Genomic DNA, 14,499 nt, shown 5'->3' with positions numbered 1-14,499 from the left:
CTAAAGACAAGATGCCTTCTGGAGGAAAGCTTTTTTTTAAGAAGACTGAGCCTTTAGAAGTGCTAAAGAAGATCAACTTTAATGCCTACCAACTCAAACTACCTGCCACATTATGCATTTCCAATGTTTATAATATCAAGTACCTATCTCCCTATTTTGGTGATAATCCTTCTGATGATACGTGAATTTGAGGGAAAATTCTCTCCAACCTAGGGAGGATGATGCAGATAGACTTGTCGACACTTATTTCAGTACATATGATCAAGTTCAGATGCGTTGAAGAAATAAAAAACATTGACTCAGTCAAAACAAAGTCAACTCAATTTGTTGAATTGAGTCAATTAGATCCAATCTCTAACTAGTCTACAATACTTGGCCCAATTCTCTTAGGACTCTCTCTTTTATTGAGTTTTTATTTTTCAATTGTTTAAATAGCCCTTATAAGTTTTTATTTCAAGTTTAGGAAATTTCTATTTTGCCTAGTTTCTAGGTCCCCCAATTAGGTTCTAATAGGATTACAAGATTTGTAATATGTTATAATTAAATTAGAAACTTACTTTTTTGTATTTTAGAAGGTTTCTAAGTTGTTGTAAGGGAATTATCTATATAAAGAGCTCCTATAAACAAATTCAACAATTAATTTTTTTGGAGATTGATTAATAAAAGAAAAAGAAGACTTTTTCTCCTCTATCTCTGTTTTTATAAGCATAAGAATCCGATATTGATTTTTTATTTAGTATTTGCAATTGATTTCCATCAATCTTAAACTAAGATTGAAGTTTCTAGTTTGTTTTGCTCGACATAAAGATTCTTCATTACTCCTAATTCTTGAAATTTTACCATAAAATTTGATTTTTAACATAAACTCTAGGTTTGTGTGTTCAACCCTACATCGCATCCCCATCTTTCCAAATTGAAGATTGGAAAGTCATAGCAATTGATTTCGTCAACAACCGCCACTTTGTGAAGCTATTTATGTTGGATGACTTCCCCAATGCCTCCAATTATGGAGATATGGAATACCTACCGATATTTGATTGTAGAAGAATGGGAATACCATATTTGGCTCAAATGGTGTGATTTACAATGATGATCAATCTTAGTGTAGCCATATGCAAGAGACCCATTCTTAACGTTGATGATTGATGATTGATGATTATTGATTAATTTGGATAGAACTTTTTGAGGTATACATATATTTAATACATTGAGGTATACATATATACATACGCATTTACATATATTGACTGAATTCAGTCGACATCTAACAAAACACGTCAACCACGATAAGTCGACATATGCTTACAAAAATAACAATTTTTTCCCAATATTAAATGCATTATCAACTAGTTTGATGGTATCATTACTCTACAAATATTTCTCAAGATTATGAACAAGCAAATAAGTTATGCATTAAAGTTGAAAACCTGACACTTTGTTTGGATTGAGAGAAGTGGAGAGAAGAGAATCCCATTAAGAGAAGAGAGAACTCAATTTCTGTCCACCATGCTTGAATTGATGGGTAAGAAATTGAGACAACTTTGAAATTTTAAAATATCTTAAAAGAAATCGCAGGGGTATAGTTGGAATTATAAAATATTTGAAAATGGTTTCTATCCATTTCTCTCCACTTTCAGAGAAAAAGAATACTCACATATTTTCTCTCCTCTTTTCGCCAATTTTTCTCTTTTCTTCCCCACTTAACAATCCAAACTAGAGAAATGGAGAGAAACTCATTTATTTTCTCTTCTCTTCTCTCCATTTCTCTCAATCCTAACACAGCATAACTGTTCGACATTCAAATCATACCCTGATTTTCTACAGTTTATTCCCCTTAAAAAACACATAACAATGATAAACAAAGGAAAAGGAACTTATCTTTGCTGTGGAACTCGTATGAAGTTGAGGGAGTGGAGGAAATTTCAGACCTAGGTGTCCTGTGGGGACGATGACGACGTTGGAAATTCAAATGTGGATAACAAACCAAAATCTATTTGGTTGGCGCACATACCAAGAGGGTATATTAACTAATGTGTTTTAAATTCCAGGGTTCAACTACCTGTCAGTATAGTAAAGTTTCTAGTTTCAAAATGAATTGTGACCACCACACCATTCTAAATCAACTCATGTTGGCCTGGTTTCTAGATCAAATCGATAAAAGTGGATCCTCTTGCATTTCAGAGCTGACTTGAACAAAAAGAGTCAGCATCGATCCTGGCCCTGGGACCGTCACTCAATCTAAAATACAATATGAGCAGCCTAGGGCTTCTTATTTCATTATTTGGAGAAACTAGGCTTGTAGACTGTCGAGATAATAGCTATGCTATTGAGCGACCTCCACTCGACCCCAAATGTAGGCAGGATTAGATTGTGATCAAGGATACCATCCAAAAGACCACCAAGCAAGATGATCACCATTCTTGAATTTTGACCAAGGAGCTATCTCCATCAAAATTTTGAGCCATTTTTCAACTAAAAGTTTCCAAGAACACAATATTCACATATTTAACCCTCTACCCAATAGTGTCCCATCAAGGATGCTGTCGGGTGTGCCATACTTAACAGAACCTTCATCATATGAAACAGGACATAAAGGCATCAGGAAACTGATGGATTCACCACTGTACTGGACCCATCATAACTATAGCTACCATCATCACCACAATCGGTCAATTCTATCTAGAGTCATATCTTCTTTTCAAACATGAAATCATCGAGCGTGACAGAGTCTGATAGTGGATGAGATACTACAAAACATGGCAATCTGGCACCGCCTATTGTTCATATTTTTGCATTAAAGATTTAAAGATGCTAAAACCAGTAGAAATATAAGTTTACAGATCATAAAAATGTGCTCAAATGAGTTTGGATTGAGCTTCCCACCTTGTTGCTTTGCCCCAAAGGGTAATGATATACTTGTCTTACCCAAAAGAAAGAGAGACAAAGATTGATTGTATAAATTTCCAATGCTTGTGAATATTAGCTCTCCAGTTAACAATCATGATGGTTCAGTGAAAAGATAACGGAGCAAGGGAGCGACCACGGCTACGCTTAGACTGTTCCCTAACAGAGCATACCTATGAATGACATATAAAAGCTGAGAAGTTTACTCGCCAACTAAACAAAGAGGCTAATTTAGTGAGGATTAGTTTAAAGATGTCAAAGGTTCATTGTTTCAGATCAGTTGCATGGGTTTGAATAGGTTCTATAGAACACAATTCAACATAGAAACCATGCCAAATTTTCATATTTAACTCAGCCAAATCAATGAAAAACACAAGAAAACATTAAAAAGGAAAGGGAAGATTACATGAAATACAAAAAAATAGAGAATAACAGAGGAGGCAATTTTCACAAATTGTTGGGTGATTTTGGAGACAAGCACGATCACTAAAAGGATTAGGTTGGTTCCTATCTATCCCATGATTTAAAATAATCAAACATAAAAGCATACCGTTGTTTAAGGCTTATGTGCTCAGGAAAGTGGAAAACCTCCGGCAAAGAATGCAAATTAGCAACCTGGAGATTATAGGAAATTAAAAAAATCAGTATTTTTTTCAGGGATATGGACAATAATAATTCATGAAAATTACAGTATCTCTTGTACCTCTCTAGGTGTAAAATATCTGAGGCCCAGATCTTTCAATGAAGACACTTTACCCATCTTCACTGGCTGTTGATCATTATTTAGAAGAAAACAGGCTTCTATCTCAAAATCAGATATAGAAAAGTAGGGCAATATAGCAAAGGCAACAACAATTATATGAGTAGATACAACAAACTGCATATCAGATTTAAGAATCCTACTTGGATTGATGCCAGAAGGGAGCCAGTACCCTTCACGTACCGATAATAGCTTTTTGTAAAACAACAGCAACGCTTTGAATTAGGGTACACAATATCTGTGTCACTTTCAAGGATTTTGTTCCTCAATATGTGTGTGTGTATGTGTGTGTGTGTGTGTAAGAGAGAGAGAGAGAGAGATGTCAGCATGAAGCAAGAAAGAGGATACCCATGGCACTTCCCCATCTTTCGATCAAGCTCAACGGAACTATATATTGGTTTAGATAACTCTTGGCAGAACCATTTCCTTCAACGTTTTTCCCCAAATCTTCAGAAACCATCGTAGAAATACTGGATTCACAACCAAAGTCTGATTCAGCACTCTCTGATTGATGGCTAGAAGTACTGTACTCAAGGAAGCTCTCTATTGGTTCACAAGATGGGAGCCATTTGTCCCATCTTTCGTGTGACTGATCAAGTTCATCCATCCATGCGCTACCATCATCATGTCCCAACAAGGGCCCGGGAGTCCAAAGCAGTTGGTTGTTCATGTGTGGGTTTTGAAAAGAGCAAGGTTTCCTTTTTGCCTGCAAGTGTAAATAATTTTAAGTTGCACTATGAAGTGCAAGAAACGGAAAATGTAGATGCACTTTGTCGTCCTCTTATTTGATAAAAAAGAAATAATACTAAAACAATTTAAACTCGAATCTAAATCATAATTTCTATTATTCTTTAATTATTTTAGTAACCAAAAAAATCTATTCCTAAGAAACAAAAAATGCATCATAATTGATGTTCAACTCTCATATTTTAATTTTCCAACAGTCCAGTTGCCTATTAAACATAAACAATGGGAGATTGTCAGGTTTAGGTTTTGGGATTTTCTTGGATTATGTTGTTTAAGAAGGTCTTGATTTTATTTTTTTCGGCTAAAACAATGCCTTGAACTTTCTTTCCAAGTAAGAGATGCCAATCCTTAGTAAAAAATTCATTAAGAAAAGCTTCAGACCACAAATAAAATAGTCCATTAGATCAAATCTCAAACAAAACTCCAACGATCTCAAATTCAATAAGAAAAAGTAAAAGTAAAACATCTATCCCAGTTGAAGATTAAAAGCAAGCTAAATTTAGTGATTTTCATAGAATTTACTCAATATGTACAAAGATTTTTGGGGAATAAAAAAATGTAACAAAGAATTGAATAGAGCATCAATGAAAGAGAGAGAGAGGTCTCTTACCAAGCAAAAGTATCGGGGTCTAGAATACGGCACACCAAACTGTAATGGACTCAAAATATATTCCTGCGTAATGAAACCAATTTGTGCCAAAATCTCAATCATTTGCTTATGAGTATCCGATGTCTGCAATAGATAAAGAACAAAGAAAGCAATACAGTCAGAATAATCACCTAAGTAAATAAAACAATATCTCAAACAGAAACTGACCTCAAACCCAACAACATTCTCCACAAATAGCATGACAGGAGGTCTTGATATGAGTGGAATAAGATGAAGAATTTTAAGAAAAGAGGATGCCCGAGCATCACCAGAATCCTTTTGGAGACCTATTATAAAGAAAATTTCAAACATGACTGCAACAAAATTACAAAAATAAATTATAAATCATGGGATACCCAATTTTCAATAAACGGACATACAAAACTTGAGGATGGACCTTGTCGTGTGTATGGTTGGCATGGAGGAGAGAGGAGCCACACATCTGCCTTATATTTGTCCAGTTCAGCAGCAGTCAGGCTTTGAATGTTACCCTATGCTCACAATAAGATCACAAATAAAAAGGGTGTTTCAGGATAAGGAAAGTACTTCCCAAGTTGGGTTTCTGGAGATCTTGGGTCTTCTCTACTTCTGGTCCCAGTTGAGTAGAGACTTTGTGCTTTGTAGCTTTTTGGGGGTTTACAAAAAAAAAAACCCAATAAGATCACATTTACAATTTCACCACTTACATATCTAAGGATTAATGGAGTCTTGGAAACAAAAATTTATATGAGCAGCAATAAGAGAGTACCAGATATAGAAGCAAACATAGACCCACCCCCCTATAAAACAATTAATCTCTTCAGCAATACACCAAATTACAGTGCTGGAATGTTTAAAGGATTTCCTTGAAAATTTTCGAAGCACACCAACACCCACACCACAATGTTAGTTCCTTAACTGTTGTCGTGGTTTTATATGATCTCAAATCTATCCCAACTAATATCAAAATTTACATTCTTGGGCTTTATCTATTAAAAACTCAGAGAGAGTCAAAGAGGGAACCTGACATGGACGATGACCGAAATTGTACTCGTAAATATCGTTTGCTTTGTCATTAATGTCGAATGCTTCCACCATTATTGCAGGTACTCCAGCTTGCATAATCGAATATCTCTACCGAACAATAAAAAAACATGGATGGTCTAAGAAAACCCTAACATATATATATATATATATATATATATATATATATATAGAGAGAGAGAGAGAGAGAGAGAGAGAGAGAGAAAGAGATTAGGGTTTTTAATGGGAATTCTCACCATGGCTCCAATGCCACTGTAAAATTCGAGGACTCTCCATGGCTCTTCTTCTCCTTCGTCGAAACACTCCTTCATCTCTCTACACTCCTTAAAAGGAACAGCGGACAGAGGTGCCTTGAATTTAACAATTGAATCACTCCACAATCCAAAATGCCGTGTGTGACTGACCCTGAGTTCGGTTTCGAATCTTGGTTTGGCCGTCTCGTCTCTCTCATGGAAGAGACCGTGTTGTCTCGGACGAAAAGAAACATTTAACTCGGTTTACAATATTCATATAGATTTAATCATAAAATCATAATTTATTTAGATATCAAATATTTAAATTCTATAAAATAATTATTTTAATAAAAATATACAAAATCCCGGTTGAATCGGCCGAATTTTTCAAAATATCATCAGAGTCATCTTGTTTATCTTGCAAATGGTGTGAAGCCTAAATGTCACGGTCGTGTTCTTTCGAAGCAAGGTCGTGTAGCGTAAGGGGGTGTTAATCCACAAGCAAGTCTGTAAAAATGATCATATACCACAAACGTAGCAAATAAAAAAGATAACGGGGCAACACGAGGTAAAGTTCGAAGGTAATTTTATTGATATAATATTGAGATTACACAGTGTAACACATTACAAAAGTAATAGGTGTGTTACAAGCAATAGATGATCCTGTAACACGTGGACTTCCACGTAGCTTGGCATGAGGGCTCGATTTAACATGCATGTAGGCTGGGGATTGGGAAGCACTAGACACCCTTCCTACAAAAAGTACGCTAAGTATTTCCTAGGTTTTCAGAAGGAAACATCAAAAGTGGAAATTGGTCATACTTCCTTATTATTAAAATGCCACTAAGTTAATAGATATGTCCTGACGCAGAGCTGATATGGCTTCATATTCAGCCTCACATAATGTTACATGAGTGTTCCCGGGTGACTCCGGGACGAGTTACACCTAACTCTAGGTGACAGAATGTATGGTCATCATAGTCTCCCTCGCCTATTCTGCAAACGTCCTCATCACATTGCCCTGATAAACTCTTCAATCTTCTACTTGAAAGGTAGTAAGTTCTCTACACTCTCCTATATAGCTTCACATTCTGGCATGTTCTTCTATGTGACGAAGTACTCCACGTGCTCCTGCTACTACTGTTGGCTTGAACTACTGCTGACTTGACACTTTCGAGAACTTTGTCGATAACACGCTCTAGCTGAATAACTGAATGAGAAGATGTACATGTTGGAATACTGCACATAGGATCAACTAGATCTGTGTGGTACAGCTTGAGACTTCTTACATGGAAGACAGGGTAAATGCTGCATAACCTATACGTCCTTGGACTCTGTCTCTTATAGCCTGAAAGAATAGTATGAGGAGTTAAATACTGTTAGCCCGTGATAATTTAAAAAGGACAGTTGTTGTAGGAAGAACTCTTTTGAAGGTTGAAATTGAACAAATTCGCCCAATTCATAAGTTTGGCATTGACAAGATGCCTCAAATACTCCAACACGAAGCTAAATCTCTCTGTTTGCCCATCTATTTGAAGGTGTCCACTAGTTGGAAAGTCTCGTTGAAACCCAAGTAATTTGCATAGTTCGTCTCATAACTTCCTTGTGACTCTTGAATCTCTGTCGCTGACAATGCTTTTGGGCACACCCCAATACTTGATGACATTCTAACGAAGTAACTGAGAGGCTTCATCTACTACTTGAACTTGATAGTAACATAATCTCAAATCCAACTTTGAAAAGAACTTGGCTATCCCAAGTTTATCAAATAAGTCAGCAATCTATTGGATAGGAAACCTGTCCTTGATAGTGATTCTTCGATGCTCAATAATCGACAGAATGTCGCAAAAACAATGTTGCTTACTTAACTCAGTTAGTCTTGGAGGATTCATCCTGTAAAGTCCCTCTGCAGGAGACGTGGTACCAAGTAGCAATTCATTCTGATGATCAATCGACCTACGTGGTTGTAGTGTCTTCGGAATCTCATTAGGCATCACATCATCAACTTCTGTCAATACATGTGTAACCTGTGTGGGAGTTGAACTATGGTCATATTCATCAGGTTCAACATGTAAGGTAGCAATATACGGTTGCTCACCTTTCTTCAACCCTTTCTTTAGCTAAAGGGCTGAAATCAACTTTCCCCCTTCCTTGCCAGTGGAGATGGGAATGAAGCTTGAACATTCACCTAGCATGCCCAATGTGTTGGCGAATGGCATTTGTACAATTTTATTCTATCGTAAGAAATCCATTCCAATGATAACTTTGAATTCATCGAATGGAACTGCGAGTAAATCAAGCTTACCCTTCCATGTGCCTATTTTGATGAACACTAACTTGGTCGAAACTTGGATAGGAGTGGTTTGGGAGTTTACAGCTTTCATACGGCTTAAACCCTTATCGAGTCGGATATTAAGGCGTTTCGCCTCTGCAGGGAAAATGAAGCTATGTGTAGCTCCTGTATCAACCATTGCCTGGGTAGTCTTGCCACCAACTTCCATATCAACATGTATAAGACCCTTCCATTGACGATTTTTCTAAATCTCAGATGTCTACTTCATTGCATTAAACAAATACATGGCTCCCATGTGAGGAGAATCTTCATCATCTCGCCCACTCGTACTCTCGTGACTAGGGTCACTTTGGGACACTAATAATGTGTTCAACTTGCTTCACTGTGGACATTTGAATGTCTTGTGAGGACCATCACATATCATGCCCTTATGCTTGTGGTGGTGTTTGGCAAGCGAGGTACTTCTACTCTACGAAGGAAAGGAATTCCGTTAGGATCCCTGACTAGAACTGTGTTTATGCCCTCCATTCTTACCATTCAAAGACTTCTTGGTGTGCTCATGTTGTTAGGAGTACCCCTTTGAGTGAGGGTGAACATTTTGTATGCTCCCATCCATAGGAGAATAATCATCAGTCAACCAGTCGGCTGTAGCAATTGCAAATACAAGATCTTACACACGTTGCCTTTGGAGCTCTATCTGAACCCAAGGCTTGAGCCCTTCTTGGAATGAGAACAGCTTGTTTTTCTCTGACATATCACGGACATCAAGCATCCAGGTGATGAGACTATCGTTGTTCTTCTCACCGGAGTTAATAATAATCTTACTTTTACCTTACTTGTGGGGCAAGTAGGGAATCGAACCCAAAAGAAAGGAGGAATAGAGCTAAGCTAAGAAGATAAAATCCAAATTAACTAAAAGGAATTAAAACTGTTTTTCTTTGTATTTTTGAACTTATAAGAAGATGTAAAATTGCTAGAAAATAAACTAAAGTAAATGAAATTAAAAGCAAGTACACTTATGAATTAAAACACCATTGGAGGTGGATCTACTTAAAACATGTTAATGAGCAATTCCTAGTCTCTAGCCTTTTTATAACTCAATCATAAGGGCTTGGTGTTAGCTCCTTAGATCGGAAAATTTTACAAATAAAATGAACTAAGGGAACAAAAACAAAGTAGAATTCTTTAAAACTTTCTTACTACAAATTATCTAATTTAAGCATACTTTATCTTGATCTAATCTAAGCATAAAGTATCTATATTAAGAATAAAAGGTGCAAGAAACTTAAAGAGAATTCATAAGCATTTTAAATAAAAGAAAGGCATAAAATTAGAAATAACACAAGAACTTGCTCTAAGCTTTTCCACTCTCCAATAAAGGGGAACTTAGCCTAATGTCATTGCAAGAGAGGAAAAATAAGAGATGAAAGAACTTTTCTTCATTTCATGGAGAAAATTACAACTTCTTCTTCTTCTACTTCTTACAAGACTATTTAACCAAATGAAAATAACTAGAAAATGAAAATACAAAAAATAAGAGAATAGGCTAAGAGCCTTAGATTAAAGGAGTCTTGGATAAGAAAACCAAGATGGGACGCTTTCTCTAGAAATGAAGGCTCTATTTATAGAGAAAATGTGTGTAGAAGAGTCTAAAAGTAGCCTCCACTTTTCTTTGCACAAAAAGACAAAAGAGGAGAATATGAGTTAAGGATTAGGGCATTCCAAAGGATTATGGCATTCCAAAGTGGGCCCAAATGCTTTTGTCTTGAGATTTTGATTCCAATTTGTTGATTTTCTGCATAAGAAACACACGTAATTAGATTTATCTAGTAAATGAATTTATTTATATATAATTAAGCCTAATTAACATGCAACGTGGTGATTTGAGGCTTATCATGATTATTATCTTAATATGGATAAATAGGTACAAAAATCAAGATAAATATCCAAAAAATATGTGTATAATTGAGTGTTTGGAAACACTCATCACACCTCCAAACTTACCTTTTTCTAGTCCCTAGAAAATAAAACTACCACTTTCGCAGGCACCTTGACTACATTTAGCGAATGCAGCAAGCCCTTGAACCTCTAGGTTACCCCTAGTGGACAAGTTTGACTCGTGAGGGTTTGCAGAAAATATACCCATAAAATTTGAAAATAACTTTAAAGTAAAAATAGTCAAAATCAAAACTTATATTGAAAAGCACAAGTCTTTTTTTTTGTCAATCAATTGGAAGTACTGCTTGGTATAGAGTCCCAACCCTTATTTCTCTATGACAAAATTTAGACTTAAATTGACCTTTGAGCGATAGTGATTCTAACTCAAAAATTTAAGAGATTCGATTTTCTCAAATGAGTTTCAACCTTCTAACTACTCAAGAATAGCTGGAGTAACTTAGGGTTTAATTATAAACTTAACATCCTGTCTGGGGTAGTGAGAAGTGTGGATATTCACTTTAATACCTCTTAGGGGCTTTATCTGTGATATTCCAGTATACTCACATTTTTACACTTGATGGCTTTCACCCTACTAAAACTTTACATAAACTTTTAGATCTTTGATTTTTTTTTTTTTTTGAAAGGTCTCTTTTTTTCTAAGAAAAGTTTCTAAGACATTCTACTAAGGACCCTTAAGTGATAAAAAAAGGGAAAAAAAGAAAGAAATGAATGTCAAGGTGACCTTTAAGAGGTTTAAAAGTCTTTAAGAGACCCGAACCACAAAAAGAAATACAACTATTTTGACCTTTAAGAAGTCCAAAGGTCTTTGAGAGACTTGAACTACAGAAAGAAATGTGACTAATTTGAACTTTAAGAAGTTCAAAAGTCTTTAAGAGACCCAAACTACAAAAGAAAATTCAACTAATTTGACCTCTAAGATGTCCAAAGGTCTTTGAGAGACTCATACTACGAAAAGAAATGTGACTAATTGACCTTTAAGAAGTTCAAAGGTCTTTGAAAGACTCGAACTATGAAATGAAATACGACTAATTTGGCCTTTAAGAGGTCCAAATGTCTTTGAGAAACCCGAACTACGAAAGGAAATGAGACTAATCTGACCTTTAAGAGGTCCAAAGGTCTTTGAGAGACCCGAACTACGAAAGGAAATGTGAGATTGTGAATTTGAGTTATAGAAATGAAGACAGGTCTCTTCCCAGACCTTCTAACATTAAAGTTCAATCTAGGGTGACCTTTAAGAGGTTTAAAGATCTTTAAGAGATCCGATCTACGATCTTAAGGTGTCCTTTTAAGAGGTCTAAAGGTCTTTGAAAGACCCGAACTATAAATGAAAAACATATTAAGTTGACCTTTAACAGATTCAAAAATATTTGAGAGACCTGATCTACAATCTAAGGTGACTTTTAAAAGGTCCAAAGGTCTTTGAGAAACCTAAGGTGTCCTTTTAAAAGGTCCGAAGGAGAAGCATACTAAATTGACCTTTAATAGGTACAAAGATCTTTGAGAAACCTAAACTTGAAAAAAGAAGAATACTAAATTGACCTTTAAGAGGTCCAAAGGTCTTTGAAAGACTCGGTGTATGATCTAAGGTGACCTATAAGAGGTCTAGAGGTCTTTGAGATAACCAATCTATGAATATGTCTCGAATGTAGGAGACATAAAGGAAAAGGTCCCTTGTATGGGTGCCATACCTGAACCTTTGAGTTGGTTGCCTCGACTGTATGAGACAAAACCCGAAAGACCTTAAAGAAGGTTCATTATATTGGGTCGTTTTGCCCTTAAACCTTGGAAATGAGTATCTCGGCTATATGAGATTTGAACCTATGAATTTTTTATTACCTTGAGCCCTGAGGTTCTAAGAAACCTGCAACAGATAAGGATTGGTTGTGTGCACGACCCTTGTTGGTGAAGGATGATTGGGGTGACCTACATGTGGGGTCGACCATGAAAGGCTCTAAGAAACCTAAAATGAGGATCGATAGCACTATGTTTCATAAGAATTTTGAAGTTCCTAGGAAATGAGTGGAGGTCTAACCTATGGGTGAAGATGGAAAGCTTTCACCTCTATTGGGATTAAATTTCAACTTAGACTTAGGGATTCGAGTTGGATTTGGAATGACAAGTACTTTTAGATCTACAAATGCACCTATGTCTAAAAAATCGGAACCTTAAGTCTAATTTGGAAAGGCCTCCACAAATCTTAGAAATTGATATGATTGAAATGCAAAATGGATTCCTAACTTCTTTTAGGATTTTTTAAGTTGAATTATTTGATTGGGTTCACACAAGTACGGATTGACCACTCGAATACATAGGGAAACTTATGGTGATAGAACTGATGGCTTTGGGTCGTAATCCTACACTTGAGAAAATTCGAAAAACTTCAATGGACCTTGGGTTTGAATCTAATAATAAGGTTACTCTTGACCCTAACGAACCACCCTAAGCTTAACTCTAAATTGAAATGTGAAGAGACATTAAATTTGGATTTAAGTTCACCACAAGAAGTCAAAATGGTGGAAAAAGTCAAGATTTTGTTTTGATCCACAGTCGTAGTTCAAATTAGGCCACACAATTGTTAGAGCCATGGGGGAGGGAAGAAAACACCAAAATTTGCCTCTGACCGTGGGTGAGGTCCATCCAGGCTAAAATTTATGCATGGTTGTGGGTTACCCATAGGCAAGCAAAAACATTTGCCCTCGCCAAGGGTAATCAATGGCCAAGCAAAATTTTGCTCTAGCCAAGGGTAACCCACGGGCTGGCAAAATTTTTTACTTTTGCCGTGGGTAACCATGTACTGGAACTAGTTGTTTTGCAAAATTTTATTTCTTCCCAACATCAGGTTTTAAATAGTTATACTATGTTTTGGCCCTCTCCAGGTTGGAATCCAACTTTGGGGAGTTTAAGTCATTAGGAAATGTCACGTAAGACTTAAAAGAATGAGAAAAAGATATAATTCCCCTTGCCAAAGTTGAGATATTCTATTCTATTACATGGACCACCGACACAAAACCTTACAACTTGACCTTCGTGGGTCGACTTGGACTTACAATGTTTAAAGGAGTTGGCACATAATTCGTTGGATTTTTTTCAAAATATGTCCTAAACTCTAATGGAAGGCTATGCATGATTGGCGATAGGTAGGTTGGAGGTTCTCAAATCTTCAAACCTCCACATAAGTCAAAGAAAGTGTTTCATAGGTTGGTGACTGAGTTGGATACTTTCATCTCTATATCTTAAGGTGAGCGACCTTAAGGCGTAAAATTACTTGGATCTAGGGCTAGAGAGTTTTTATAGGAGGGGTAGTTTGTGCATTGGCTACAATCAGGAGGTGCACAAGTACATTTAAAAAAAAGATGTGCCAACTTTACAAGTAAATCATTCTCTCAAAGTAAAAACAAATTAGCCCATACTATTATCACACTCACCACTCAAAAGAAAAGAAAACAATTTTAGCTACAAGAAAACAAAAAAAACCAACAAGTTAATGTTTCAAAATTTTCACCAATGGTCATGAAAATTTTTGTTTGAACCCTCAGTGTCCCTAGTGGAGTCGTCAGGTTGTAGATACGCGGGCTTCAAAACCTTTGGGGAGGTTCTGAGCTCATCTACATGGGTTTAGGAGTTGCTACAATTCAATTAAAGTGTGAATGGACACTATAAAAATATTTTTTGAAATTCTATTTTTTTGGCTTGTAGTGACTTGCATATCCAAAAGATAAAGGGAACTGATTTACATAGAGATCTGGTAAGGACGTTCAGTTGAAGGACAAGGAAGGTGTTAGCCACCTTGTCCCACCCATCCTAAGATGGTTACCATTACATGAACAAAGTTGAAAATTAAAAACTCCTTTTGGGTTTTGGAAATAGAAGAAACGATAAAAAACTTAAAAGAAAAATATTTATAAGCCAATTTTAGAAGGTAAACCAAATA

General features: G+C 36.1%; 1 protein-coding gene across 2 annotated transcripts; it reads right to left on the bottom strand.

Moving 5' to 3' along the window:
* Positions 1-2,765: 2,765 nt before the first annotated feature.
* Positions 2,766-6,546, bottom strand: LOC147388925 (tRNA (cytosine(38)-C(5))-methyltransferase 2-like). 2 transcript variants are annotated; one of them, XM_086419143.1, is made up of 10 exons: positions 6,320-6,546; positions 6,063-6,173; positions 5,458-5,551; positions 5,229-5,374; positions 5,022-5,144; positions 4,013-4,370; positions 3,808-3,902; positions 3,608-3,673; positions 3,455-3,519; positions 2,766-3,077 (listed from the first exon to the last, which is right to left on the bottom strand). In XM_086419143.1, the coding sequence occupies exons 1-10, from the start codon at positions 6,392-6,394 to the stop codon at positions 2,999-3,001; spliced, it is 1,212 nt and encodes a 403-aa protein (XP_086275269.1). In that variant the 5' UTR covers positions 6,395-6,546; the 3' UTR covers positions 2,766-2,998. The 2 variants fall into 2 exon arrangements, with proteins under 2 accessions (XP_086275269.1, XP_086275270.1); XM_086419144.1 differs by having other exon boundaries at positions 5,229-5,347; positions 6,320-6,545.
* Positions 6,547-14,499: the final 7,953 nt, after the last annotated feature.

This window comes from Akebia trifoliata, chromosome 12 (assembly GCF_017979445.1).
Source record: "Akebia trifoliata isolate Shusen 1 chromosome 12, ASM1797944v1, whole genome shotgun sequence".
NCBI lineage: Eukaryota > Viridiplantae > Streptophyta > Magnoliopsida > Ranunculales > Lardizabalaceae > Akebia > Akebia trifoliata.
This window is presented reverse-complemented; position numbering and strand designations above follow the sequence as displayed.